The sequence below is a fragment of the Trachemys scripta genome, chromosome 2 (genome assembly GCF_013100865.1).
Source record: "Trachemys scripta elegans isolate TJP31775 chromosome 2, CAS_Tse_1.0, whole genome shotgun sequence".
Lineage (NCBI taxonomy): Eukaryota > Metazoa > Chordata > Testudines > Emydidae > Trachemys > Trachemys scripta.
Genome location: NC_048299.1, coordinates 225992257 through 226020205, shown reverse-complemented (window position 1 = coordinate 226020205; position 27949 = coordinate 225992257). Strand labels below are relative to the sequence as shown.

Sequence of the window (27949 nt, the reverse complement as noted above, 5' to 3'; positions counted from 1 at the left end):
TGGAAAGGTAGGCCACTTATTGTGATGCTACATGGAAATATCAATTTTATCAGTAATTAAACCATCAGATGAATATGTGGTAAAACACATTTAAGTCCAAATAGCCTGAAAGTGTGAATATAAACCTTTAATTGCAGCATTTTGCTGTACTTATTGCTGCCAAACATGTAATCAGAAGTATTTTGATTTATATACCTGAGATACAATCCTTACATCTTGAAGGCCACATTAGTTCTTCAAGTGCTTGCTCATGTCGATTCCATGCTAGGTGTGCACGCGTCACATGCACCGTTGCCGGAGATTTTTTTCCCTTAATGGTATCCATAGGGACGGCCCTAGCACCCCGTAGAACCCCGTTCCTCTGTACCAGTATATAGGGCACCGCTGGCCCCACACCTACTCAGTTCCTACTTACTGCCTGTGACAGTTACTTGAATGGCTTTTTGCTTCTGCAAGGCTTTCCTTCTATAGTGGTTTGGTCGTCTTCTTCACGTAGTCTGTCAGTTTGACAACGAAGTTTTCATGCTATCTCTTTTTGTGGATTCTAGAGTGACTCCTAAATCCAAAGCGTGATGCACATACTCGTAAGCAGATCGGGCAGACAAAGTCATTGGTGAGGGTCTTGGTAGCTATAGTAGTGGTATAACACTTTTCCCTTTCAGCTAACAGTCTATTATTTCATCCTCTTCAAAGGCTTGGAAAGCTCTGAATATTGTGTGTCGCCATGCTGATCTATTTGACACACACTTCTCGAGATCATGCGGTTTTATTGCACTGAAGTGTATACTGTTCTTGATGCTATCCTTATAGTGCTTTCTGGGGTGGCCTTGAGTCCAGTGTCCTTGTGCCAATTCTCCATAGAAAATTTTTTCTGCGGAGTCAATGTTCAGGCATCCTAATGATGTGTCCAGCCCAGCGTAGTTGGGCTTTTATCAACATGGCCTCGGTGCTTGTGGCATTTGACTTTTGGAGAACCTCCAGGTTGGTAATTTTGTCTTGCCAGCAGATCCCTATAATGGCACGCAGCGACCATATATGGAAGGCCTCTAGCTGTTTGATATGCTATTTGTATGGTGTCCAGGTTTCACAGCTGTAGAGGAGAGATATAAACACAAAAGCATTGTGAAGTTTTTTTTGTTGTTGAAAGGGTTATGTTGTGGGATTTCAGGACTTTGTTATGTAGCTTTCCTAGTGTGGTCTTCACAGTTTTGTATAGAGTTACAATTATAGTTATAGTTAGTTTAGAATTAGAGTGTAGCTAGTTGTCCCATTCTTAGAGGGGCATCATCCCAGGGACTGGGCATGCCCTGGTCTCCAGGCTTCAAACTGTGCTCTACCTGCAGCAAACCTATGCCAGTGTGAGCGACCCATATTCAGCCTCTCTGAAGTGCCTTGGGGAAGCTCACATCAAAGACAAGATCATGTAAGATCTGCAGGGGCTTCAAGCCAAGAACTCAAAAAAACAGACATTCACCTGAAGGCTCTACTAATGGAGGCAGCCCTGAGACTGGTTCAGAGCCGTCCGCTCCGAATCAGCACTGAGAACTACGGCTTCAGTATGAAGTGCACCACTGGCACCTTGCTTTTCCTGGCACCGTTCGCCATCCCCAGTGCAAGAAAGAGGATGTTCCCTGTCGCCAAAGAGGGTCACAAGGGGGGATGTGAGGAGATTCATGCCAGGCCGCTTGTCATCCTCAGACCTGTGGTCAGCTCCAGCAACACCTCTCTCCTGTCCCCCTCCCCTCCCCGAAGGCACCAAGCCCAATTCGGGACCCACCTCCGACTCCTGGGAGCAGTCATGATCCCTCACGCCTCTTGACTCCACAGGCTTTCCAAGCTGTGAAGGACTTGTTGTCCCTCTCGTTACCACCCACTCTGTACGGGGAGATTTTGGCAAACCAGTAAAGTGTCTGAAACCACTATTGCTTATTGCTAAAAGCAGCCATGTCAAAAAGCCGTAAATTGGCCATGCAGCAGGGTGAGAGGCCGGAGTGCCCCTTATACCAGTATATAGTGCATGGGTCCAAGGGGATACCTCTAAAGGAAAAAAATCTCTGGCAACTGTGCTCATGGTGCACACACACCTAGCATGGAATGGATGCGAGCAACCCATCTTGAAGAACAACAGTTATGAAAGGCTAGTAGCCATTTTTATTTATTGATTGATTGATATACAGTTCAGTGGGGCCATGACTTCATCACCCGGATGTGCACTGGTTAGTCAGTTTTTAAAGTAAGAAAGAAAGAGCACATGGGATCTTAAAAAGAAAAGATTTGTAATCCATCTTACATAACTTATTTGTAACAGTAGGGATCCCTTCCATGTATGTATTTATGAACTACATTACATTCTTTGTGTGCCACAATGATTAATACATTAAAAACTTGCTTAAATGTCAACAGGTACAAGCCGTCTTGTCAATAGTTTCCATTGGTGTTCTGTCAGGCAGAGCAAGACAAATGAAACTGAAGAAGATAAATGTTAACAAGCTTTCATGCCCAACATGGGCAAAATCATATTTTCATAAAGGCAGATAAGCACAGTCTTAAGAAACAGCAAATACAATGCTATGTTGGGGAATGAGTGATAATAAGCATATACTGAAATTGAGAAATACAGAATAATCTACACTGAATGGTCTGCTTCATTGAAAAGTATAACTGCATTCTTAATTCTTTTTTCAATGAAGCAGAGTGGAATTATGCAAAGTTTGGGGGGAGGGATAGCTCAGTGGTTTGAGCATTGGCCTGCTAAATCCAGGGTTATGAGTTCAATCCTTGAGGGGGCCACTTAGGGATCTGGGGCAAAATCAGTACATGGTCCTGCTAGTGAAGACAGGGGGCTGGACTCAATAACCTTTCAAGGTCCCTTCCAGCTCTAAGAGATAGGATATCTCCATTAATTACTTAAATTATATATTATTGCTTCCTTTCAACACACCAACTCATCAGGTTATTGTGGTAAGATGTTTTTCATGGTTATACTTTGGGATTGTATGCACTGAATGTTCTACTACATAACAGGTTTCAAATACAGCTATGTAGCAGTGTTATAATTTCCTGTATTATGAGTTTTCAATACAGTTGAATACATACAAATTAAATTGGAACTTCAGTGTAAGTCTTGAAGTTTAAAAAATTCTGAGGACTGAAGTTTAAAAAATAAAATGCTAGTGTGAAGTGTTATTATGTTGGTAATGTAAAATTAAAGAATATAGTCTGTAGTGTTTTAATCAAGGAATTCACAATATGATTTTATCTTGTGTGTTAGTAAAACATAATAAATGAGAATATCTGCATGCAATGTTTTGAAAAATCATTATACAATTGTTCAAATTGTCATATTACCAATAACATATGCATATGTATTTACACTTACAGATAACATTAATGGAAACAAAAGAATTGTTAATAATTAATCCCATGTGTGATGAGACAACATATGAAAGAGCCCCCCTGAGGAACTGGAGGTGATTTTTTAGATATTTATTTTCATAGTTTACATGTAGTGTTAATGTGAAAGTATTTTCAGTAAATGTAACATAAGTGAGGATAATATCTTCCTGATATTAAGAAAGAAAAATGGAAACAGCACATACTTGTGTTCACTATGCTTAATAATGGATATTGAGTGAACTTGTGTGATTTGAGCATGGCTAACTGCTTCACTGAACGTGGGCACAAAACACTAGCATCTAGCATAAGTGAGAAGATATTATTAGCAACACAGGCCAGAGTAAATCAATATATAGCGTAAGACTCTGATACGATAATATGAAACCAAGTGTATATATATATTAGCATTAAATCATTGCAGCCATTCAGTAAATAGGGGGTGCAGGCTGTGGGGTGGGGCCAGGGATGAGAGGTTTGGGGTGCAGCCAGGGGCTCTGGGTTTGGGGAGGACTCAGGGCTGAGGCAGGGGCTCAAGATTGGGGCTCAGGCTTACCTCAGGCGGCTTCCGCTCAGCAGCCAGTGGGGATAAGGCAGGCTCCCTGCCTGTCCTGGCTCCGCACTGCTTCCTGAAAGTGGCCAGCAGGTTCAGCTCCTAGATGGGGGATCACAAGGTTCTGTGCACGTCTCTTGCCCGCAGGCACACCCCCCAGCTCCCATTTGCCAGGGCTCCCAGCCAATGGGAGTGCACAGCCGGTGCTCAGGGGCGGGGGCAGCGCACACGACCCCGTGGTCACTACCACCTAGGAGCTGGACCCAGCCACTTCTGGGGTGCAGTGTGGAGCCAGGACAGGCAGGGAGCCTGCCCTAGCCCCACAGCACCGCCAAACGGACTTTTAACAGCCTGGCTGGCAGTGCTGACTGGAGCCACCAATGTGTCTGGCAACCCTAGCTCTGGGGCTGAGGGCGCTAGCCTGGGGCAGGGGCTGGCGGCCAGGGTGGAGGTTGGAATGGGCAGGGCCTCAGGTGGAAGGGATGGGGTTGGGGGCTAGCCTCCCCCAGCTGTGGTTCAGGTGCTGCCCATTATTTTAATGTTCATTTCAGTAAAGAAAAAAGTGTTAACTCTCTAGCTATAAATATGTTTAGATGCTAGTTTTTGAAAAAAACACTGACATGTAAAGTAAGCTATTCTTGTTTATAAACCTTGTTACAATAATAAAGTTTTTAAATTTTTAAAAGTACCTCTCAGGGCGTCCACATTTACAATGGAGATTTCAAAATGGTAGCAAATTGTAAAGGGCAACAACTGTCACCATGGTTTGCTACCTCACCGCTTGATGTCCGGTCAGAACTTGCTCCCCCGGGACCAATGAGACAAGGGGAGGTAGCAAATTGTGACAGGGCACCTTACGCGTCAGTGAACCCTGCTGGTAGCAAAATCTGCCCCACCTCAGCAGTTTTTAACACTAGCCCGGCCCTGAGGCGGGGCATTGTGATTGGTCAGTTTGAACGTCAGCGGCCCGAGCAACAACGGGGAGCCAACGGCCGCCCTTACCCTTACCGAGCGCCCCGCCCACCGGACGGGAAGGAGTCAGGACAGGCGTCGCCGCCGCCCGCCAGCAGGTGGCGCTGCCGCTTCCCGCCGGCCGGCCAAGGGTTCCCTCTCTGGCCGCAGGCGGCGCGCGGAGCTAGGACGAGCCACTTCCCTCCCGTGCCGAGCGCTGGAGGAGCTGGGCGGGCCGCCTCCTCTTCCGCCCCTTCCTGGCCGCGGCGGCTTTCAGCTCCTTGCTCACCACCATGGCGATCCGCAAGAAGAGCAGCAAGAACCCGCCCGTGCTGAGCCACGAGTTCATCGTGCAGAACCACGCGGACATCGTCTCCTGCGTGGCCATGGTCTTCCTGCTGGGGCTCATGTTCGAGGTGAGCCGCCCCCGCCCTGGGAGCCCGCCGCTGCCCGCACGGCCCCGGGGGGTGCCCACCCCTAGTGCCCTGACCGGGGGAGAGGGGCCTTGCCGCGGTGGGGGTGAGCCCGGAGCGGGGGGTGCAGGGGGCGCTGCCCTGCAGGGTGGATGTGTGTGTAGCTGATACGCTGATCTGGCCCAGCCGGGCGGGGTTTGGGCTGTTCAGGCTCCTCCTGCCGCTGTGCGGGGGGGGGGGGTTGCCGAGCACACCTTCCCCCATCCCCCCCATACCTGAGGGCTCCTAACCTCGCGGGCTGCTGGGGGATCTGCCCCTGCCGGCCGACACGTTGCACAGGGAGCAGCTTGCAGGAGGGGGCTGTTGGAGCTGGGCCATGCTCTGTTCCCTAGGACACCGCCCGCAAGCCCTCCGCCCTTTTGTGCCGGCGCGGGTTGGGTTATAGGGGCAGCCCCGCTGGCGCTGCAGCCGGAATGGGGGAAGCGGCGTTTCCCCTTTGTGCGGCAGCAGCAGCGCCCTGCGGCTTTTGCTGCCCTCGGCCAGGTTACGTGGCAGTCGGAGCGGAGCGGCTGCCGGGGGGCGGGGGACGGAGCGACTGGCTCGTAGTGTTGTGGGAGGCGGAGCGGCGGCTGGGGCCCAGCGAGGCTGCCGCGTGTAAGCAGCGGGGATGATGGGGGGGGGGGGGGGGAAAGGCCTTGTTGAGGAGCGCGTTTCCTGCCTTTGCAGCGGCGGCCTTGCCCCCAACTAGCTCCCGGGAAAGGGGAGCAAACGGTGACGTGTCCCAGGCTGCCTCTTCCCCGGCTGACCGCGATTGCCGTGTTCTGCTGCCCCGGTACTGAGGCGTCATGAGCAGCTGCTTACTCGCTGTGTGATTCACACCCCCCGCCGCAACACGTGTGAGAAACAACAGCAGCGCTCGGCGGGGAGCCGCACAAACAGTAGTGACACGCGGAGGTGCGCTTTGCATCTCCAGGCAGCCGCCGAAGGGGAAGCTGTTGGTGGGCAGATGCGCTCCATTTTCCTGCCCTTGCAGTTCAGTGGTTTAGTGTCTTGTTTGGATAGTAATTATTGGGAAGGTGGATGACCTTGCCATGCAAAATCAATTTGGAATTAGTGAAGATTTATATCCCACTCCTAAGTATCCATCCACTAAGCTTTAAAGAGTCATCTGTCTGCATTCAATCTCATAACTGATTTCTTATGACAACCGGCCAGAAAAGTGGTGATATGTTGCTGCCTGGGACAACAAAAAATATGTTTGAGATAACTGAAATCTAGTTATTTTCTAGCTGCTTCTGAGACAATGGTTAAAAGTCAGGGTACACTTACTGACTAAACTATCTAATCAAGTTGAAAATTAAAACTAGTCTTCTAAATTTTCTTTTAAGTGTCACTGAAGTGAAAAAGAAATGGCAAATTTGTCTCCTGGATCTCCTATTTTGCAAAATGTCTCTTTTGCCTCTCTTCAGTTGCTTTTTGAGAGTGCACAAAGACTGTAATATATGTGCTCCCTTCAGAATAGCACTCACTTATTTTGAGCCAAGATAAGAGAGTCTGCATCCGAAGAAGTGGGCTGTAGTCCACGAAAGCTTATGCTCTAATAAATTTGTTAGTCTCTAAGGTGCCACAAGTACTCCTGTTCTTCAATTTGATGTGCTAGTAGTCAGTCAGTGTTACCAGGATCCTTAAGAGCATAATCAATCCCTTATTCGTTTGGTGAGCAGCCTGAAGATTTATAAGCATTTTATATATATGACTAGTTTTTTATATCAGTTTTTTCCAACTTTAAGTAATATTCAGTATCCAAAGGCCACAGAATATCAACATAGGTTGGAGAGTAGGGGTTTAAAAAAAAAATATAACTCTCCTATACTACACTAAGGCTTGCCTCTAAAAGCCAGACATGTCTGTCTTCCCAGATGTTTTTGGTTGTGAAAGCAGTCTATACATTGTTTTTATGTGGAGAGGAAAAAGGATGGATTTGAATTTTTTCTTTTTTATGTACACCTGTGATTCACGGTTTTCAAAAACAAAGTGGTAATGTCTTATTGTTTATTGTAGTAACTGATTTTGCTAATGCTGAAAAGATTTTTGTATACTGGAATGTAAGTTTTCGATTTTTTTTTAAATAGTTTTTTCTAAAGAAAGTTAGCAAATTTATTCTGCATTTGTTCTGACTTTCTTTTATATATTTTTTTCATATAGTCCAGAATAATCAATGGCATCACTACTCTAGCCACATTCTGTTCACCTTGTTTTACTTTTTTGTGTGCTTGTATTTCTGTGTTGTCTAGTGTTCAAAGGTTTCTAAGGGTATGTCTTGATTAGCAGCTTCAACTAGCCGTGACAGTGCTTTAACGTGGCTGTGTAGTCGCAGCACCAGCGCTGGGAGAGATGTCTCCCAGCACTGTGTTTAAAAAAAAAAAAAACCCACTCCCACGAGAGGAGCACTGTCTACATTGCCACTTTACAGTGCTGAAACTTGCAGCGTCCTGGGATGTTTTTTCACACCCCTGAGCGAGAAAGTTGCAGTGCTGTAAAGTGGCAGTGTAGACAAGGCCTAATTCTTTTGAGCCTGGTATGCAATTCATTTTTTTTTTTTTAAGGGATCTGTCAGCATCAGCTCTATATGTTGTCTGCCAGCCCACCCCTATCCTCCTGTTTGTGATTATTTTTATTTTTAGCTGGGATGTTAAAATTGAGTTTGAAACAAGGCTATTGTTTGATGATTGACTAAAAAAAAGTTCAAAGATGGTCTAAAATAGGTGACTTGGCATTACAATACTTCGGTATATTAGAGTGAACCATGGTGGAAAGGGAATTGCAGCTTGTGTTATTAGTTTAATGTGGTGGAAAGGGATTAACTGGTAAATAAGCAGTTTGGAGGAGACTTTTTGGAGAGGATTGTTAAAGTATTCCGGCAATGCTCAATCCCTGCATTGTGGGAGTTTGCTTTCCTAGATAGGCAGTTCTGTCCGTTGAAAGTCAGATCAGATGACTTTGAGATAAAGTTCCTTTCTTTTATCATTGCCAAGCACCCTGCCTCCACCGCTTTTCTAGTTCAAGCCATGCTGGATATGTGTTTTTTGATTAGTAAACTTTTTGGTTTGTTTTAATTTAGATTTTATAGCACTCACTTCGTCTTGTTCTTCCAGATTACAGCAAAAGCCGCCGTCATTTTTGTTACACTTCAGTACAATGTTACCATTCCTGCTACAGGTAGGTGTCTTTTGAGAATTTAAACACTAGTACCATGGAGTAGACAGAATTTTCATAAATTGTTGATATATTGTACGCTCCCAAATTGAGTGTTCATTGTAAGATTGACCCTGTGCAAGTCTGGATGCCGACCAAAGTAATTCTTGCTAATCCACTGTTAATCTTAAACTATGTCATTTGAGATTAATTTTGTGATAACATTTTTAAGGCTGTTCTGTTGTGTTCATCATATTAAAAATATTGCCTGATGTGGAGATGCACATGAATCCTCTTAATATCTTTTTGATTAGGATTCTGGGCCTGTATGTAATGCTCTGTGCTAGTCAGAGGGGGACAAATAATTTAAAGTAGTCAAGAAGGAACTGTAAGAGTTGAGTTTTGGAGTTTAAATACATCAGTTATGTTTTCCATTGTACATCTCTACAGACACAAATTTAGTTTAATGGGAGGGAGTTGATTATTATAAACAAAGTCTCTAGTGAGTTAGGCAATCATGAATCATTAATTTGGTTTCAATTTGTATCCAGTACAAAATAGGAATATCCTTTTTAATTGATTTGTTGTCTTAACAATACTGCTTTGAGAAATAGACAAACATATTGTTAATTGAACTGAATGGGATCTTCATAATGAGCTTTCTAAAAATAAAACTTTGTTTTTGTCCTGTAGAAGAACAAGCTACAGAAACAATCTCCCTTTATCATTATGGTATCAAGGACTTGGCTACAGTTTTTTTCTACATGCTGGTAGCAATAATCATACATGCCATTATTCAGGAGTATGTGCTTGATGTAAGTACCAAGTATACATTTCTTCCATTAAGATAAATATGGTATAAATTATTATTGTAAGATTTAATTAGAATGCATGGCTACATTAACTTCAGTTTTAGATATTTTATGAAAACTATACTTAAGAAACATCTAACCATCCTCCTCTTAAAACAAATGGTTCAATATGTTTATCAATAACATAAATAACTTTTGTTTTAGAAAATTAACAGGAGAATGCACTTTTCCAAAACAAAACACAGCAAGTTCAATGAATCTGGACAACTTAGTGCATTCTACCTTTTCTCATGTGTCTGGGGCACGAATATTCTTGTCTCTGTAAGTATGTCTTTTATCTTTCATTTATGTTGTCAGATATCACACCCTTGCTCATCTAATTTTTGTGCTATGAAAATTACTTACTGTAGTTTTCAGCCATGTATTTTAATATTAGATCAGAGAAGTCTTTTGCCTATTGTATTTAGATCTCTGTCACAGTTGAATGCCAGTTAGTACTTGTGATGGTAGATTTCCTTCCCCCACCCTAATTTTGGGGGTTCTGCTTTTCAAACAACAAATCAGTATTTGAGTATGGGACTGAGTCAGGACTCCTTGTCTTTGTTCCAACCTTTCATTGCCGTATGACTGTAAACAAGTGACTATGCTTCTGGTTACTTACCTCTAAAATTTATTTTAAATACTGGTCAAACTCTCCGGTGTTAAGGCATAATTACTTTTTGTGAAGAGCTTTGAGATGCTCTTAAAAAGCAAAAAAAATCTCTACTAAATTCCAGTTTCCAGAAACAGAAGTCTTTTCTTGTCTCCAGTAATACGCAGGGCTTGCTGACATGACTAAACTTACTGGTATAATTATATCATTATACTGGAACTAACTCTGTGTGAACACTCTTATTCTGGAATAAGAGTGCATTTTCCAGTTTCACTTATACTGCTTCCGTAGCATGTGTGCTGTAAATGAGAAATGTGACAGACTTTCATCACTGGCTTCTGTATTTGTCTATCTGTCCTGTGATTAAAAGGTAACCAACAGTTTTATGTATTTTCAGGAGAACTATGTATCGGATCCAACGTCTCTGTGGAAGGACTACCCACACGTGCTGATTCCGTAAGGTTTATTCCTTCTTCAGTGTTAGAAAGTAGTGATTATCCTTCAAGATTTATGGCCTGGAGTAGGTATTTTGTTTAGACTAACTAATGGGTGCAGTAATGGAGGTGGTTAAAATCTCTGCTTAGAACTTGATGCTCCACAACTTTAAAGTATCTACCAGAGATAGTATTTCTTAAGGGCAATGTTGCAGAGAATGAAGTTGCTAATAAGCGTTTAGCCACTCTTGTACAGGTTTGTCGCATCTTACGTGCATTTAACATGCGCGATTTCAACTTTAAGCCGTCGGCAAAAACAAAAAAAGAGAAAAACAACGATTTCGCCCGCCATTGAACTCAATGGGATTTTGGTTATATGTGGTTTTCGCTTTACGCGCTAACCGCAGAACGGAACCCCCGCGTAAGATGAGACAGACCTGTAATATCTTTTTCGGATCATTGTTATTTTCCAAAAACCTTATTTCTGTGAATAGTGTTGAGAAGATGTTGTATTTGTTTTATTGAAAATCCATGGTTAACCAAGTGTGCAGGAAACTTTGTGAAAATTTTGAGTTTGGACTGCAGTTACAGAAGTGATGTTTTTTATTTTATTGCTGTACCGTGCAGGTTTCAAATGAAGTTTTTCTACATCTCACAGTTGGCATACTGGTTTCATGCTTTTCCAGAATTGTACTTCCAGAAAACCAAAAAAGTAAGCTGAAAACTTTTTTTATCTTAATGGTGAAAATACTACTGTGCTCTCACAACTGTGCCAGAAATGAAGGTTTCAGTATAATTATATAATTTATTTGCTTCTGTATCAACCAATAGTTCACTTCTTTTTGTAGACCAACATCTGAACATGCTTTCGATTCTCTGTATCAAAGAGCTGATTAGATATTTATTGAAGCATGTGTTAAAGTGTTTTTCTGAGTAGTTACTTTGAAATACCTATAATTGTTTCAGTATCTGCATTGTGAATGGAGCTATTGTCTTTCTCGGTGGAAGCTGTTAGTGTAAAACTACTTCCATGCAAGCCCTATTTGGTGCAAATAAGATTGATGTTCTATTACACACTTTAAAGAACTGCAAATCAAAAATTCATTTATAAGGTAAATTCTCAATTTTAACCAGTGTTTTAAATAATACTTTTAAATCAGTTTGTTATAAAAACGTTACTTCATAACTTTCAACACTCAAAGGGTGAAACAGTCAATCCAATATGACAAAATCAAAGTTGTGGCTTCCAGTTTAATTGTTGTTAAAAACAACTGAATCTTGCCGTTTATGGTCTAATCTTGCATCATTGAAGTCAGAGGGGTTTTTGCCATTGACTTTACAGGGGCAGGATCCAGCCCTGGTTCTTTGTAATTAGAAGTGATTAAGCATATTTAAGAACATAAGGCTTAGTAGATTAGATTTACCGGTGGTCCAGCTGATCCAGTATCCTGTCTCTGAGAATGGTCAGTTACCAAATGCTTCAGAGGAAGTTGCTAGACACCAAACTGTAAGTGGGGTCTACATAATATCTGTCAGATTGGTTTATATCTTGAAGAATGAGTTTATAATCCCTTCAGTTTTTCCTTGCTTCACTAAGTATGGATGTTCTCTCATTTTCCTTCAAAATTTTTTTTAATCCTGCTAATTTATTGACCTCAGTGATATTTGTGTAGTCATGTATTTTCTCTAAATACTAATACGTGCTATGTGAACAAAATTGACTGTGGTCGTCTGATTTAGTAAAGACAAATGTCAGAATTCTTTCCGTGTGCATACTGAATGTAAGTTTCAGTTTCAAATTTCTTTTGTTTAATTAGTAGTCTGAGTGAGTAAGTTTTCACTAAAATGAAAAAAAAAAATCATATCTGATGCTTATTGCAGGGTTGGTAGCAATTATTGTCTTATTTACCAACTCCAGGGAATCTTAAATAGATATCTTTGGGGAGGTAGGGTAAAGATTACCCACTTGGCCAGCTCAAGGAATTTTAAGAAAAAGCACATATATTTATTCAGCAAAGGGAGACTGTCCTGAGTTAGACTGTGTAAAATCAAGTATTGTATAGATCCCATTAGAGCTGATCTTGGGGTGGGAATAGGTGTGAGTTCTGTAACATAATTTGACTGCCCCAAAAGTGCGTGTGTTTCCAAAAAATTAACTAGTTTCAGAAGTCACTTTCATGGAGAAGAGTAGACAAGACATAGTGTTGTCAAAGTTTCTTAACCTTCCCAATCACATGTACTCTCTTCTTTGAAATCTTAAATCTACTATTGATTTCAATAGGTGCATTATTGAGTCCTGTTAATATCATAATCTCACCTCCATTTGAAAATGGGCAGAGGCCAAGTGTTCTTATTTTATTAGTTATATCTAATAAAGTAAAATAACCAAAACCCTTTCCTTGTCTGTGTTCAGGACTTGATAGAGCTGGTTGGATTGTGTTACTGGGCGCCTCCATTCTTTTTTTTAATGAGGTTTGGAAGGTAATGCCTGCCAGGTCCCATCTAGCTCAGTTTGTGAAAGAGTGCCAGGATAGATCACAAGGGCTTTGGGTCTGCAGTGCCTACAATATGCTGATTATATACACTTCTCCATCCCCTTTTCATCAGATTTGAACACTGGAACTTCCTTCCTTTCTCATTCTCTGGCAAAGAACTAATTTTTTGTGTTCTTGAGATAAGATAAGTGATAAGTTGATTATTGGTAAGGGGAGTTAGGTTATGACTGCTTCATCTATTGTGTGTGTCCATCTCTTACCAAAACAAAAGTTTTTAAAGCAGGAAACTTGTGTCCTCAACTCAGAGTACTAAAAAAGATTTTCCAGGTCACAGGCGCTGCAGTTAACAAATAATACCAGAGTATTCCAAGGTCCAAAAGTACGCAAGAGATTGTGAACTTCCTTGGTAAATTTAGGAGAGCAGTCACTAAAGTGTATTTATGTGCCAACTTGCAGATATGTCTAAACCCTTAAGTTTTCACTTGGCATATAAATAGACCTCAGTGAGTACTTTTCTAAATTTACGTTAATACACTTTTCAAAATTATGCTACAGTAATTAGTAAATTTAGATCACTGCATGTATACTTACTAGTACAATTAGGGCTTGTCTATATAAACATGTAGTTTGCGGCAAGCTGGGGTCTGGATCTACCCCACTCTATTCTGCTGCAGACTGTCTGCATGTACCCTACTGGTGCGTGTTAACAATTTGTTAATGCACTTTGACTTAGTTCTCTTTTAAATCAGAGTTGGGTCCATGTGGCCAGACAGTCCATGGCAGACTAGCGTGAGGTAGATTGACAACCCAGCTTGTTACAAACTAAATGTTCATGTAGACAGGTTCTTAAATGAAGCTGGTTAAAGGCCTGATTCTGCTACCCTTAGTCATGTTGGATAATACTTTAAATTAGTAGTTCTACTGAACATAAATATGGGTTGGGATAGTCTTTTATTGCTGAGAATTCTAGTTTTTGTGATTCCTCCAGCAACAAGAGACCCTCAACTTAAAAAGCAAGGCACTTCAGTCACAGTGGTGATTGAGTCTGTCATAGCAGTTTGATGAGCTCACAAACTTGTATGCCTTGATTTCCCTCAGAGTGCATCAAACTTTGTGCCTGAGTTTTTGAAGTGTGTTTGAAGTAGATGATAGCCAAGTTATCATGATCACTTTTTTCAGTTTTCTGGCCTGACTAGCAACCCAAAATATCCAGCAGATGCCTCTGAGATCAAATGCTTGAAGTTGGAACTTAAATAGCAAAATTTGAATTTTATGTCTGAATTAAGCTTTTTAAGGATAGGGGTGATCTTTGAGGGCTAAATAACAAGCTCAAGGGTGTGGTTAATACAATCCTCAATATCATTGAGTGTCTTGGCCTGTAGACCATTTGAACATTGTGTGTTTGTGTGTGTTTGTGTGTGTGTGTATGTATATATATATATATATATATATATACTGCTATGCTATCTAAATTCAGATCACCTAGATTTGATTTGAGCTCCACTGTCTTGATCCCCACCATTTCTAAAGCTGTGTCCATTCCCTGCATGATTTCATTAGCTGTCCCAGACTCTGTTTCCTGCATCAGCAAAGGATACAAATCTGATGCACACAGATACTTGCTCAGCTACAGACCTGTTAATGAATCCATCAGAAAACAAAGTAATCTAGCTTTCTACATGAACTTCTAAGATGATTCCTTAAGAGAATTTGCAATTGCCTCAAGTCTTTCCTTCAGTGGGCATTAATAAGTCTTGACTAGATTAAGGCTGTTTCTAGCTTGTAAATTGCAGAATATTTTATTCTAGTGAATAGTAACTATTTCATTTTAGTGACTAAGCAGTTTTAAGGTGGTAAACTTGCATTTCTTCAAATTACATTTTAATGAGCAATTTTGTGTATATGAGCTTCCTTGTAGTCAAAGTGACTTATCTTCTGGTTTCCTGCGTTTCACGTGGGCAACAAAGTATATGGGGGATCAGTTCTGATGATGTTAGAATCCATTTACAAGAGGATTGTCCTTATCAGCGTCTCATTCTTTCGACAGGATAAACACTTCATCTTTCTGACAAACCTGTGGATGTCTAATTTTCCATAAACTTTGGAAAGTATTTACATCAAGGTTTCTTATATTCTTCAGGAAACTCTTATGTGCCGTGTCCTTTATGGTTATATGGCACAGTGTGTTCAGTGTCTGCTAATTCAGGCTGATGACATTTGTTTTTTAAACCCAGTAATTTATCAAGTTAGTTTGTGCTTCCAACAAAGGCTGACTTAAAAAGAAAAATTAACCAATCTGTGTGTATTGTTTTTGGGGGAGGAGGGGTTGTTGCACACTATTTTAAATTTCTAAATCTAGGATTGTCTTGCAAATTAAAATGCCTGGCCCTGGTAATAACAGCAGAGTTTGCAGTTGCAAAAGGCAGCCACTTTGAGCCAGAGGACCTGAGAGAGCAACTAGGACATCTTTTGTCTATTATGGATCCTTGCTGTGCTTAATTGGGGTGGAATAATAGGAAGGTGTGGTTCACCTGTTGACTGTTTAGGCTCTGCCTGCAATGACAGCCTAGGAAATACATATGTGCCAGAGTTGTATTCCTCAGTAGAGTCTGAAGCCACAGGAGGTGTATTCTTGTGACCTGTGTCATGCATGATGTCTCAGCTTCCATCTGCTAGGATGAAAGAAACTACAACATCAGGAGCTCTTCCTTCCTTCACCTCAACCCCATGCCGCTTAGTTTTTGGGCCTGATTTGTGAAAGCTCCTTGCTCTCAAAAGTAGAAATCTGGATCCTTGTCATCCATTTTGCTTGCAAAATAAGGGTACTTCCTCTGCTTACTACAGGGTGTGATTGATCTCATGTGATCTTTGCCAGGAAATCCCTTATTAATTTTATCCTAAGGGTTTCTCAAGATAGGTTTGAAAAAGAGGTCTCTGCTCCACTCAGTAGCAGGATTTTCCATTGGGGTCCCATCGTCTTGTAACTAGGTTTCCGTAAGGTAGAGGCTGCCTTAGACTCCAGTGGTGCTGGAACAATTTTTATAGTCTGGGTGCTGAGAGACTTTGAACCAAACTGTAAATGGCACCCACTTCAATCCAGTGGGTGCTGGAGCACCCCTAGTTCCAGCACCTATGTTAGACTCTCTAGTAAATCTCCTGGTTTTCTACCTTGGAGCCTAAATTCTACTTCTAAATGTTGTTTGTTCAGACTAATTTGAACTTGTGCTTGCCTTTCCAAGCTGTCTTCTGTCCACACTCTGCGGCCAGGCTTAGTCTGCTGGCATTTCCTGGATTTCTGCCCGGCTTACCTTTCTTGAACATAACCCTTCCATGAGTCCAGGTCTCTCTTTTTACTGTTCAAAGATCCTCATAGGCTGGGAGATAGGTATCAGAGCCTGCATCCAACACTCCTCCCTTGCAGGTGTTTCCAACCCAAAAAAAAACTTTGAGGAAAGATCCCTCAGCTGATGCCTGTAGTCCAGCTAGTGGCATCTCTAGAAGGTATGACTTGAGCCTGAAGTGGTTGTCCAGCAGATCTTTGAGGAGACAGTTTTCACAAGTTACCAGAATAGTGGCCCTTCTGCATTGACTGGGCCACCACCTGATACTGGGCCGGTGCCTTCTTGAGCAGTCTTATGGGAGGGTCTCCATTCACCCTAGCGGGCTCAGGTCTAGTCTTTCCCCTCACCCATCACTTTAATCTTGCCCATTTTGGCTTATCCAGAGTTACTCTTTCTCTTACTGGAATTTCAGCTGAGGTGGTGGTGTTTTTTGTGGCAACACCCATATGGACACCCACTCCGGACATCCCAGTGGGCCATCAAGCTCAGACAAAATGACTAAGCAGGGGAGTGTACCCTAGCGGTAATTTTTTTCCAGTTCTGGAAGGTTTCAACTGAAGAAACCTGTTGTCACCCTCCTCCAGGGAGGAAGAGAAGGAACTGAGCTGTTATCTTGTATCTGTATTAGCTATTCTATATTAGATGGATAGTCGTGGTGGTGGTGGTACATCATAAAAGAAATCATCTCTTACCTTGTTAAATTGTTTTTTTTTAAAAGAAAATCTGCTGTATTGTGCCATTGGTGTTACTTCACCATTAGCCAACCTGTACCCTGTGATATGTTTCCTTCTGATGCAGCTTTTAATGAGGTGAATTGGCTGTTGAGTCTCCTTACATATGAAGAAAACAAAACTTAGCTTTAATTCTTATTTTCAGAAGTTATAGATCCTCACCCCCTGCAGAGCCTGAAGTGTATGTCTTCTCTGTGCATGTAACTTTTCATCTTTAAATGACAGCTGCTGTTTGAAGTGAAAGAGGAGGAGTTTGGTGACACCTAATAAGGAGGCATGACATATGGTATTTCCTTGCTGGACAGTGAACAGATCTAGAATTCTACCTTGCAGAATTTTTGCTTGCCATGTATTAAGAGCATGAATCTTAAAAATGCCTGTTTATAATAAAGGTAATTTTCTTTTTTTTTTTTCATCAGACCATTTGTGGAAGGTCATGCTATAACCATGCCTCAGTGGATCACAACTAAGGATGCCAAATTTAGGACAAACTGCAGAGAAATAGGGCAGATACACCCCCAAGACTAGTGGCTAATCCCCAATAGGATATACCAAACCAGCAACAAAAGTAAACTTCTTTTTCACCACACTGGCTAACAAGAAGTCATAAAAGCAGTTTCCTTGGGCATTCTCATTCTTATGTCACCACCAAAAACACCAGATTCAGAGATGAGTGGTTTTTTATAACCAGTCTCATCAAATAGGTTCTTCTGATACCAAAGGACCAGCCACGCACCCAGGTCAATATATAATTTAGATTTTTACCCACAAATCACACTGATGCCAATCCTTTAGTATCTAAAATATAAAGGTTTATTCATAGAAAGAAAAGTGAGAGTTAAAATTGGTTAAAAGAATCAAATACATACAATAATTGCACAGTTCTTGGTTCAGGCTTCTAGCAGTGATGGAATAAACTGCTGGCTTAAGTCAAGTCTCTGGAACACATCCACAGCTTGGATGGGTCATTCAGCCCTTTGTTCAGAGCTTCAGTTTGTGGCAAAGTTCCTCCAGAGGCAGGAAGCAAGATTGAAGACAAAAAAGAGGTGTTTCCAGGGCCTTTTATAGTTTTTGCCATGTGGAGGGCATCCCATTGTTCTTACTGTGGAAAAATACAACAAGATGGAGTTTGGAGTCACATGGGCAAGTCACATGTTCATGCCTAATTTCACTCAGTCATTGCAGAAAGCTATTACCTACACTCCAGACAGCATGTTTACATGACAGTCCACTCAAGTGAGGCATCTCCCACAGTCCATTGTCAACCAAGTATTTCTTGATGAGCCCCTTAATTTGAATAGTTCCTCCAAGATGTGCTGCCTAGCTACCTTGTGGGTGGTACCCCAGGAGCCAACATTTGAAATCCAGGTATAGAGCCAATACTTATAACTTCAAATACAAAAATGATACATGCATTCAGATAACATAATCATAGCCAGCAAATCATAACCTTTTCATTGACGCCTCACTTGACAAACTTTGTACAAGATTTGCTGCAAATACATAACAGTGGTTGCAACAATGATCTATATGATCATATTTTAATCGGATAACGTCACACATGCTTTAGCTAGATTTTTGTATCTTACTAGGTGTTATGGCATGCACACAGATTTGCACATGCTAACTTGATTTGAAATGAAAATACAGGTCTGTTTAATGTAGTTCTTGCTGGATGGATTTTTCACAATTTCCACTACTATTTAATATGTGCAAGCGAAAACTGAAATACTTGACTCAATCTGTAGAGGAAGCTCATCCAAAAATGTAGAGGTTCTCTGAAATGTTGTCAGTGTTCTGTACATTGTGTGTAGCTCTTTAAGAACATGACTTATATTGCACTCCACATCATTATGTATCACTGGAGTATATATGGTCCTATGGGTGATTCTTTAATATTTGCAAATGGTTTATAATTATTCTTAAATCGCTCTATCTACTTTCACTCTCTCTGGCCCTACTCTTATTCTTATCTCTTCCTCCTGCCTGTTCAGACTCTTCCTCTCTCTGTTTAACTTCCCTGTTGTATCATCAAAATACCAGTTAAAAGCCTAACTTGAAGTGCCAGCACATACACTGGTATCATTTCTAATAAAAAATTCACTGTGCTGCCAGCATACAGATCCGTCTAGGAGGATGGAATCCTGAAATGGAAGCATCTCGAGGATCTCGCATTTCTAAAACAGATGCATTCTTAGCATTGCATTTTATGTGAAATTTCTTGTTCATTAATTAATAGAACTTTTTTTTAGTGTATATAGAAAAAGTAAAACTGAGCAGAAAATAAACTTTTAAATTGTAATTGGGTTAACCGTGGATGCCATAATAGGTAATTTTGGTGTGTGAAATATTATTTGTATATTTTGATGTATAAATGAAATATATAGTACAGAGGCATAACTTTTCAAATTTGCCTTAAGAAAAATACTTGAGCTGCTTTGAAAAGCACCTCTGATTTTTATCTGACACTTGATTTTTCTCCCTCCCCCCCCCCAACCCCCCCTTTACTCTTCTTTATTCTGGTGGATGCTTAAGGTAACAAATAGATTAGTTAGTGGTAAACTCCTGAATGAGACTAGTATGGAATTGAGAGAATCAAATCTAGTCATGGGAGATACAATAATATTATGAAAGGAAGGATTAAGGTGTCTGAGCAGCCTAAATGAAATTTCTAAAATCAATCAACATGAAAACATTGTGTCCCATAGACTAATTCATTCTTCTGTCTAATAGGAAGATATCCCTCGCCAGCTTGTCTACATTGGACTTTATCTTTTTCATATTGCTGGAGTTTATCTTTTGAAGTAAGTCAGTTTTAAGATAAATTTCATTGGATTTATCTGCTATCACTAATATTTCATAAAATGTTTGAATACTTGGTTTGCTCTTGTTTTGTTACAGCCTCACCCGTCTTGGACTTGTTCTTCTGGTGTTACATTACTTTGTTGAATTTCTCTTCCACATCTCCCGCCTCTTTTACTTCAGTGATGAAAAGTATCAAAAAGGGTAAGTGTTTATCATAACTTTAACAAAGAAAACTACTTTGTGGCTCACAAGCTTCTTGCAAAGTTTGTATTTCTGCTGCACAATAGCCACAATAAAAAATGAGTTCAGTTAGAATTTGCTTGCCCTTCAGAAGTGACTTCTATATTTCTAATATAGAGTACTACTCCTTAATTGTATGCTATAAAACAAATAATTTCATATTACCCTATTGCCTACACAAGCAATTGATACAGCAGTATTCTGTTCCTTATTATATACTTTATATTGATATATGCAAGAAAATTATAATGGGATATTTGGTGTAGCAGACACAGTAAACTTGACATAATTCCAAATAAAGGCTCCAAATTCATAGCTGCTAAAAAGTATCACTTTAATTGTTTCCCTTAAAATGGAGGTTAAAGGCCAAAAGTTGAGGTAGTTTTTCCTGTTAAGCTTTTAGCTCACAATCAAAATTAGTAGCTCCCAATTAGCAACTTTATCGCTTTGTTACCCTGCTTAGATAACATTTTGAAGTTGGATAATATCTAGTGTCTTCACTTATGCTGATCCTTAAAACTATACATAAATGACAGTGCTGTTTATAATCTAACTTTATGTATCTTAAATATGGTGATAGTCCTTATCACCACTTCTTTTCTGTAATTAAAAAAAACCTCAATTATTACATCAACTTTCTTATTCAAAAAATTATTAGAATTTTTATTTTAGTAAATGTGTAAACGTTTGAGAATTGAAAGGAGATTAGCAGTAACATCTCGTGTTGAGTATCAGTCCTAATTTTTAAAGAAATCTTGATAGTTTTCTCTAACTAAACAGAGTCCCACATAATGGAAATAAACAGTCAGATTAATGATTTTCTGATGTTATCCAAATAATGAATATGCATATTTATTGACTTGCGGCACTTTCTTTGTAGGTTTTCGTTGTGGGCTGGTCTTTTTGTTTTTGGAAGACTTTTGACTTTGATTCTCTCTGTTCTCACTGTTGGCTTTGGCCTGGCAAGAGCAGAGAATCAGGACCTGAATTTAACTACTGGAAATTTTAACGTTCTGGGTATCAGGTATGGTAAATTGAAACCTCTTTTTAAATATTACTCCTGAGGGAATTCTGTGCCAAAATATTTTTAAAATCTGCATTTTTTTATCAAAATAACACGATATAATGACACCATTTTCAACTATTTGGTGACAAGTATTTTGAAATAAATTACCAAAATAATTGAAAATGGTGTCATTATATTGTTGTTGTGTTACTGTGTTATTTTGACAAAATATGCAGAACTTTGCAGAATTTTAAATTTTGTGGCGTAGAATTCCCTCAACAGTACCAGGGTTCTATGTGTGGCAGAATCTGGGTGCAGGCAGTTCTGTGGGAGGTCTGGATGCACGGGGGTTCTGGGCGCAGGAGGAATGGTACTCTGCAGGGCAGTCCAGGTGAAGATGGTCAGGTCTCAGCGACAGGGGGCTGAGTGCTGGGGGAATGGGGTTGGCTGGGGGGTCAGGGTGCAGATTGTTGGGGCTCAGTGGGGTGGGGCCCCGGTGGGGGGGGGGGTCCCAATGCAGGGGGTGAGGCTTGGGGGCGGTTGGTGCAAGGGGGGTTCGGTGCAGGGGGTGAGGCTTGGCGGGGGGGGGTCCGGGGGTCCCAATGGAGGGGGGGCTCAGGGGGGGGTTCCAGGAATAAAATACAACTTAATGCATATTATGGAATGTTCTGTATTCATATTAGACTGAGGACATTTATTAATTTACTTAAAGCCCATATCCTCAAGTCCAGAGCTTTCGTAGCAGTGGTAAGGCATTTGCCCAACTCCATAACAAAATTATTCACTGAAGAATTCTTGTACTACTATAGAGCATAGTGTTGGTTGTCTTGCAAGAGAAGTGCAATTTTAGACTTAAAGGGGCCCTCTGATATACAGAAGTTTTAAGTCTCTCAACTGTCCTAAAATCTGTAGATTGGCCTCTAGATGCATCCTACTGAAAAAAATCTTGTAAGTTCCAGTAAACCAAGCTTTAACGTATGGAGTTATCTACAGATCACCCTCTCGGACAGAAGAATGGAGCATTTCTCTTCCCTCACCCAGGAAAACGAGCTGTGGGTTTTTCTGGGAAGTCTTGAAGTTCTGAAGGCATTAATAAAAGGGGCAGGGCATTTGTTCAGGGGCCTAGAGAGTCTTCACTGCTGGTTGTGAGGTGTTTCTTTCATCTGCAGTAACATGGCATAGTTAGGAGCCGTGCTGTTGTCATACCCTATGCACCCTCTACCTTTCAGGATTTTAATTTGTGGAGGAAGGAACGTATGAAAATACTGCTAGGGTCAGGGATCATCTTATCGAATAACTTCACAGTTTTAGGGGGAGTAAAATGCCAATCCACACCTTTTCCCCCAACCATAGCCCGCTGGTAATCTGAGGCGCTTTTCTGACAAACGTGGGAAAGGAGAGAGATTGCCACAAAGCTGCTACTGCGTCCATTTTTGCACATTTGACCAGTCTCCACCCTTTTTAGGTCTCTCACTCTAACTTTGCTCTTCGTTTGCTAAATCCTATTTCCATATCTGTGTTAACATCTGTCTATTAATGGTAATAAAAAATAAGGAAGTAAAGTCAGAACCAGGCTGACTTGTGCCTCATAAAAAGGCACAAGAAAAATCAGTATTTGCCTACTGGGAAGAGTTTCTAATTTGTTGCCTATTCAAAAGAATGATTGCTTGCATGTGTCTGAGGAAATTTTATATACTTTGGTGAGCAAACAGGCAGCTTCTCTTGACAAGTACAAACCTTGAGGGTTAACTGTTTGGTAAACTTGACAAACTTATTGACATGCCTTCATCTGATACTTGTTTACATGACTACCTCTGCTCTCTCTTAAATCTGTTTATAGAATCATTGTACTGTCCTCAATCTGTGGAACTCAAGCCTTTATGATGTGGAAGTTCATTAATTTCCAGCTTAGAAGGTGGAGAGAACATTCTTCTTCTCAGCCTCAGTCACTGAAGAAGAAATTTGTAACAACTAAAGGTAGACCATCCAAAAAAGAGAGAGGTTTGTATTGCAAGGTTTTTCTTTCTGAGGATAGAGTTAAACCAATATGAAAAACTTATATGGCATAATTGGATAAAGTGCTGTTGGATGTTTGCTGTGTGAAATGAGATGTTTCTGGTTTTGATACTTGAACTCATACTGATGGAAACTAATATTGGTGGTTGATACCAAGGAGGAATACCTCCGAAATTGTTCTCACTGGCTGTTTATAACCCAGATAATATAAAATAATATACCAGATAAAATTACCTGAGTATTTCAAAGGTGACTCTCAAATACCCACCTGACTTGTAAAAATTAAGGTAATGTGTTCCAGTTTGCCAGGTTAAAGGGATATCTAAAAATCTGTGGCTGGTTTAAGACTTTGCAGGTCACCTCTAAATTGCATTCTACTTTTACCTATCTCACTCTTGGCCTGAATTACATGAGAGTAATCCTTTTTGAATGTCTCTTAAAATTGACTATGGGCTTTGTGTACATGGAGATATACCTATCTCATAGAACTGGAAGGGACCCTGAAAGGTTGAGTCCAGCCTCCTGCCTTCACTAACAGGACCAAGTACTCATTTTTGCCACAGATCCCTAAGTGGCCCCCTCAAGGGTTGAACAACCCTGGGTTTAGCAGGCCAATGCGCAAACCACTGAGCTATTCCTCCCCCCGGTGCTTTAGTTTGCACCAGAGGGGTGTAAACGTTAATCCACACTAGCTTGTCGTGCACTAACTGTCCTGCGGGGGCCCTGCTGGCGTGCACTAGAAGTTCACTGGTGCCTGTTAATATAGTCCTGAAGTAATACTATGTGACAGGCACAAGGGAACTTCTGGTGCATCCCAGCAGGGTCCATGCAGGACAGTTAGCATGCGACACACTAGGGTGGATTAACATTTACACCCCTCTGGTTCTCAAGCAGTATGTAGGCAATTTGCCTAAGGGAACAATTGGCCCTATTTGGAGTTCTGGTGTGATGTGTGAGACTTTGTTCTCTAATTATCTTTTTGTTTAAGTAAATAACAGGTTCTTCCAGCTGGGTTTGCAGGTTAAAGTAAATGGGACTTGTGCTTCCATGCTGCTTAGGACCCTAACTTTAGGCTCTTAGTTTTGTAAATTTTAGTCTGTATGATTTTGTTTTTGTTTGTTTTAATCACAATTCTAATGTATTGAAAGTTTTAATAATTCTTACTGGTAATATTAATGCAGTAATTCTTTTGCCATAGTTTTATAAAATTCAAGATACTCTTCCAGTACTGGTATTTTACAAAAATCAAACAAACAAAACACCTCAGTTTATTTAAATTGTAATCTAATTAGTTTTGCAAAGATTCAGCATGACTTAATGACTTTTTAAAAAATCAAGTGATTTAAATCATAATACAATTAATAACTTAAATCACCTTGATTTAAATCATTGTAGTACCCTCGTATGTGTAATGTAGGTGAGTTGCAACACACACTTCAAGGTGAATATTAGTTGGTAAATACATATATCATGAGAACAACAAAAAGATACACTTTACTTTATTTTGTGAAATATCACAATTCAAGTTATGTAGGTGTTATACCTACCCTGAAGGCCCACAGCCAATTTTGGAGAGTTTATAGCTACCTTTCCCATTTAATTTTTTGTCTGTCTTGTTGCTATGTGAAAAACCATGGGAGAAGTGCAAATTAAAGGGAAAAGTGGCTTAAAACCCTCCCAAAAGTGTCTTTCCTTCCTTTTGATATTATACACAACCTTATCTCCATTGTGAAGACTTAAAGCTGCTCAGGCGTGGCAGCAGTATGTATTAAGCACATGTGCTTGAGTGCACCAAACTCCACACCTGCCAACAGCATCTGGGTGTGTGAGAAATAGCTGTAGAATTAAAATGTACACATAGTGAGATTGAGACTTTGGTGATGGGGTGGGGTTGGGGCTAGATGGGTATATTGGTGTATGTCACCCTTCCACTGGGAAAAGGGCAGAAATCCGTGTGGCAGGTCTTGGTGCTACAGAGATTTGGTCCCAGCTCTTTTCTCCCTGTGCGAGAGTGTGCGACTCCAGGTCTCTTCTCCCCCCCCTCCCTTTTTTTTCTTTCTGCTTGGTTTTACTTACTTCAGCTGAAGCCAGGAGCAAACCAATAGGGACCAGTAGGGCAGAGTGATATAGCTAGTTACCTGTCATTCAGGCAAAATTGAGTGTTAAATCTGAAATTGGAGTGATATAGGGATTGTTGAATGCAAGCTCTGCAGAAGCTTGAGCTGGTTGCAGATGACTGCTGTACAGGTCAAATTTATGGATGTGATTATTGGAACTGTACACTTGTCTGCTCCTGGGTGTTTTTGTGGTAGTGTTGGTGGTGGTTGCCTGAAGGCAAAGACCACATGAATTCCCAGTTCTGTGATGTATCAGAGGGGTAGCCGTGTTAGTCTGAATCTGTAAAAAGCAACAGAGGGTCCTGTGACACCTTTAAGACTAACAGAAGTATTGGGAGCATAAGCCTTCATGGGTAAGAACCTCACTTCTTCAGACTTCTGTTAGTCTTAAAGGTGCCACAGGACCCTCTGTTGCTTTTTACAGTTCTGTGATGTTGCTGCTGCTCCTTCTGCTGGGGTTTCTAGGATGCAACAATGAAGCACCACTTCGATGGTGAGTGTCTTTTTAGGATTCACCATGCCAGAGTTAGTGTAGGAAAGTACCAAACAGTGGTAGTGGTGTGGAAAGCAGTTTGGAAAGGAAAAGAAATTTTAAGCCCCTATCACACTTTGCCTGCATCTGCAGACAGATGTTGTCTACTATGGTTTACATTGCAGAACGTACCTAACTTAATTGCAAGGATACAGCAGGTTTAAGAAATCCATAGCCTAAGGAAACCCTATCATTGGACAGTCAAGGGTTAAAAAGGCTTAATTTCCAAAGCCTGTTGTTATAGAAGCATATTACAGAGATTGTTTGGGAGCTGGATGAATCGGGGGGTGGGGGGTTAGAGCTACATTTTCTACTTTTAAGGTTGAGTAAGTGCTTTTGTTATGAAAGGTCATTTTTGGATTACTAGAGCTTCCTCAAACTCTGTAGCCTTCCAGGATGGAATTTTCTCAAACTAAATTTTTCAAAACGTCTGTCTGAGCAAGTATTTCAGGCATTTTCAAGAACAAAGAGAAAGGGGAATGACTGCTCTTGCCATGATTTAACAAAGAAAAGAAAATTCAACATTGCAATCTCTTGAACAATTTAAGTATTCCAGTAGGGGAGATTGACAATTTGAATTTTGGCAGGGGCATAGTTCTCAGGTCACAGATCTGCCTTTGTGTACTGGTAAAAAACACAATCTTCTGGCTAATTTATAAGGGGTTTAAAAATGTACTTAGATGCATGCATATGGCTTTTGCTTTACAATAAACTAAGAATCCAGCAACTTTCCATTGGCACTTCACATGGAAGGAAAGTCTACAGAGAAAGAGGCAGGAGAAAAGATCACTAGTACTAACATATATTTACAAACTGCACATAATATACTGTATACATTATTACATGTGTTTGATGCTGTGGTAGAAGAGTTTTGTTAACATAAATTTGGAATGGATACATTACTTAAGAAAGGTGAATCCATGAGTGACTTATGTAAGTCATCCCAGATGAATGCCAGTAAAGCTTTTTGCTGCACTATACTATGTATTCTCCACACATTGCAGAAAAGCAAAAGGTTTGAGTTTCTAAAAAATTGTATTGGGATTATCTCTTTAGAACCCTTCATCTGTAAAGTTGGATATCTTGGTTACTAGGAGTTCAGTTGTACAGAACTCTAAATCAGTCTCTATTTTAAAATCTTTTCTGCAAACTATGTAAAAAAAGAATATTTTTAAGCTATTGCAATTATTGCATCATGAAAGTCTCTTAAGACAGCATTTAGCAGAATAATACTTACATTAGAATAAAATATACAAAAGCTATATGTTGACTTAGAAACTACTTAAAGATAATCAAATATAAAATGTTGTTTTGCTTGGGAAATCATCAATTTTTTTCTTGTTCCTAGAAAATGGAGTAAATGGAACAGTAACCTCAAATGGAGCAGACTCGCCTCGTAGCAGGAAGGAAAAATCATCATAAAAATGAATTTTATCAAGTTAACTAATGTCCCCAAAGAATCTGCTTTTTACTATGAAAAGCCCTTCAGCACTAGAGATCTTACTGATTACAAAAATACAATTCATGCTTTTTGATTATTGCTATTGTTTTGTGAGACTTTTTTTAAAAAAACATTTTGACTTTAAATAAAGAGTGGAAAGGTTATCTGTTTTCAAATGTTTAGGGGGCCACAACACTTTTTAAATAACCATGAACACTTTTTTTAAACACTTAGTGTGATTAATATTAATCAGAATTCTACTTACTGAGGATCAGTGATACAGTGTATTATTCCTTCCAGTTTTTATAATCTTGGTAATATCTTGTTACAGCAATGTCATATTTTTCAAGTTCTTCAAGAAGTATTGCAAAATTGAAGTAAAAAAATTAATATCTGTTTTTAGATATTCTCGAACGTTCAGTATATTACTTTGAATCAGATTTGCAGCTCAGTACTGGTTTTGTAAGACCATCAAAATTAATGTGCATTATTTTTGTAGGTAATAGCTGCGTTCGTTTCAAGAAATGCCCATGTCATTAAAACAAAATCTAACTGATTGGAAACATTGCAGTGTCTTATTGTCTATGTTGGCTGGAAATCTCTTGTATAAAATACTTGTAAGGAACAAAATCTTTCTGATGTAGCTTTAGCTCTTGAAAAGTGGAAAATAGAGAATGTGTTGTACAGAGAAGAGTGATTTGCATAGCGCTACTTTAAGGTAATAAAATAACTCATAACTGTGCTTATACATGTGCATATTGCAGAGTACTAGTGTGACATAGCCCTGCTTTGAAAACTCATTTTGTCTCTGATTTTTAGATT

At 40.3% G+C, this 27949-nt stretch overlaps 1 protein-coding gene and 1 long non-coding RNA gene across 3 annotated transcripts; one reads left to right on the top strand and one right to left on the bottom strand.

Moving 5' to 3' along the window:
* Nucleotides 1-124: 124 nt before the first annotated feature.
* On the bottom strand, nucleotides 125-5088 carry LOC117873565. 2 transcript variants are annotated; one of them, XR_004644759.1, is made up of 3 exons: nucleotides 4955-5088; nucleotides 3950-4048; nucleotides 125-1090 (listed from the first exon to the last, which is right to left on the bottom strand). It is a non-coding gene; the product is annotated as an uncharacterized LOC117873565 (long non-coding RNA). The 2 variants fall into 2 exon arrangements; XR_004644758.1 differs by having other exon boundaries at nucleotides 4636-4961.
* On the top strand, nucleotides 5052-27875 carry TRAM1 (translocation associated membrane protein 1). Its single transcript, XM_034763074.1, has 11 exons — nucleotides 5052-5313; nucleotides 8466-8529; nucleotides 9199-9320; nucleotides 9522-9638; nucleotides 10367-10425; nucleotides 11031-11115; nucleotides 19704-19774; nucleotides 19872-19976; nucleotides 20896-21039; nucleotides 22862-23022; nucleotides 27035-27875. Exons 1-11 carry the CDS (start codon nucleotides 5191-5193, stop codon nucleotides 27106-27108), a joined length of 1125 nt encoding a protein of 374 aa, XP_034618965.1. The 5' UTR covers nucleotides 5052-5190; the 3' UTR covers nucleotides 27109-27875.
* Nucleotides 27876-27949: the final 74 nt, after the last annotated feature.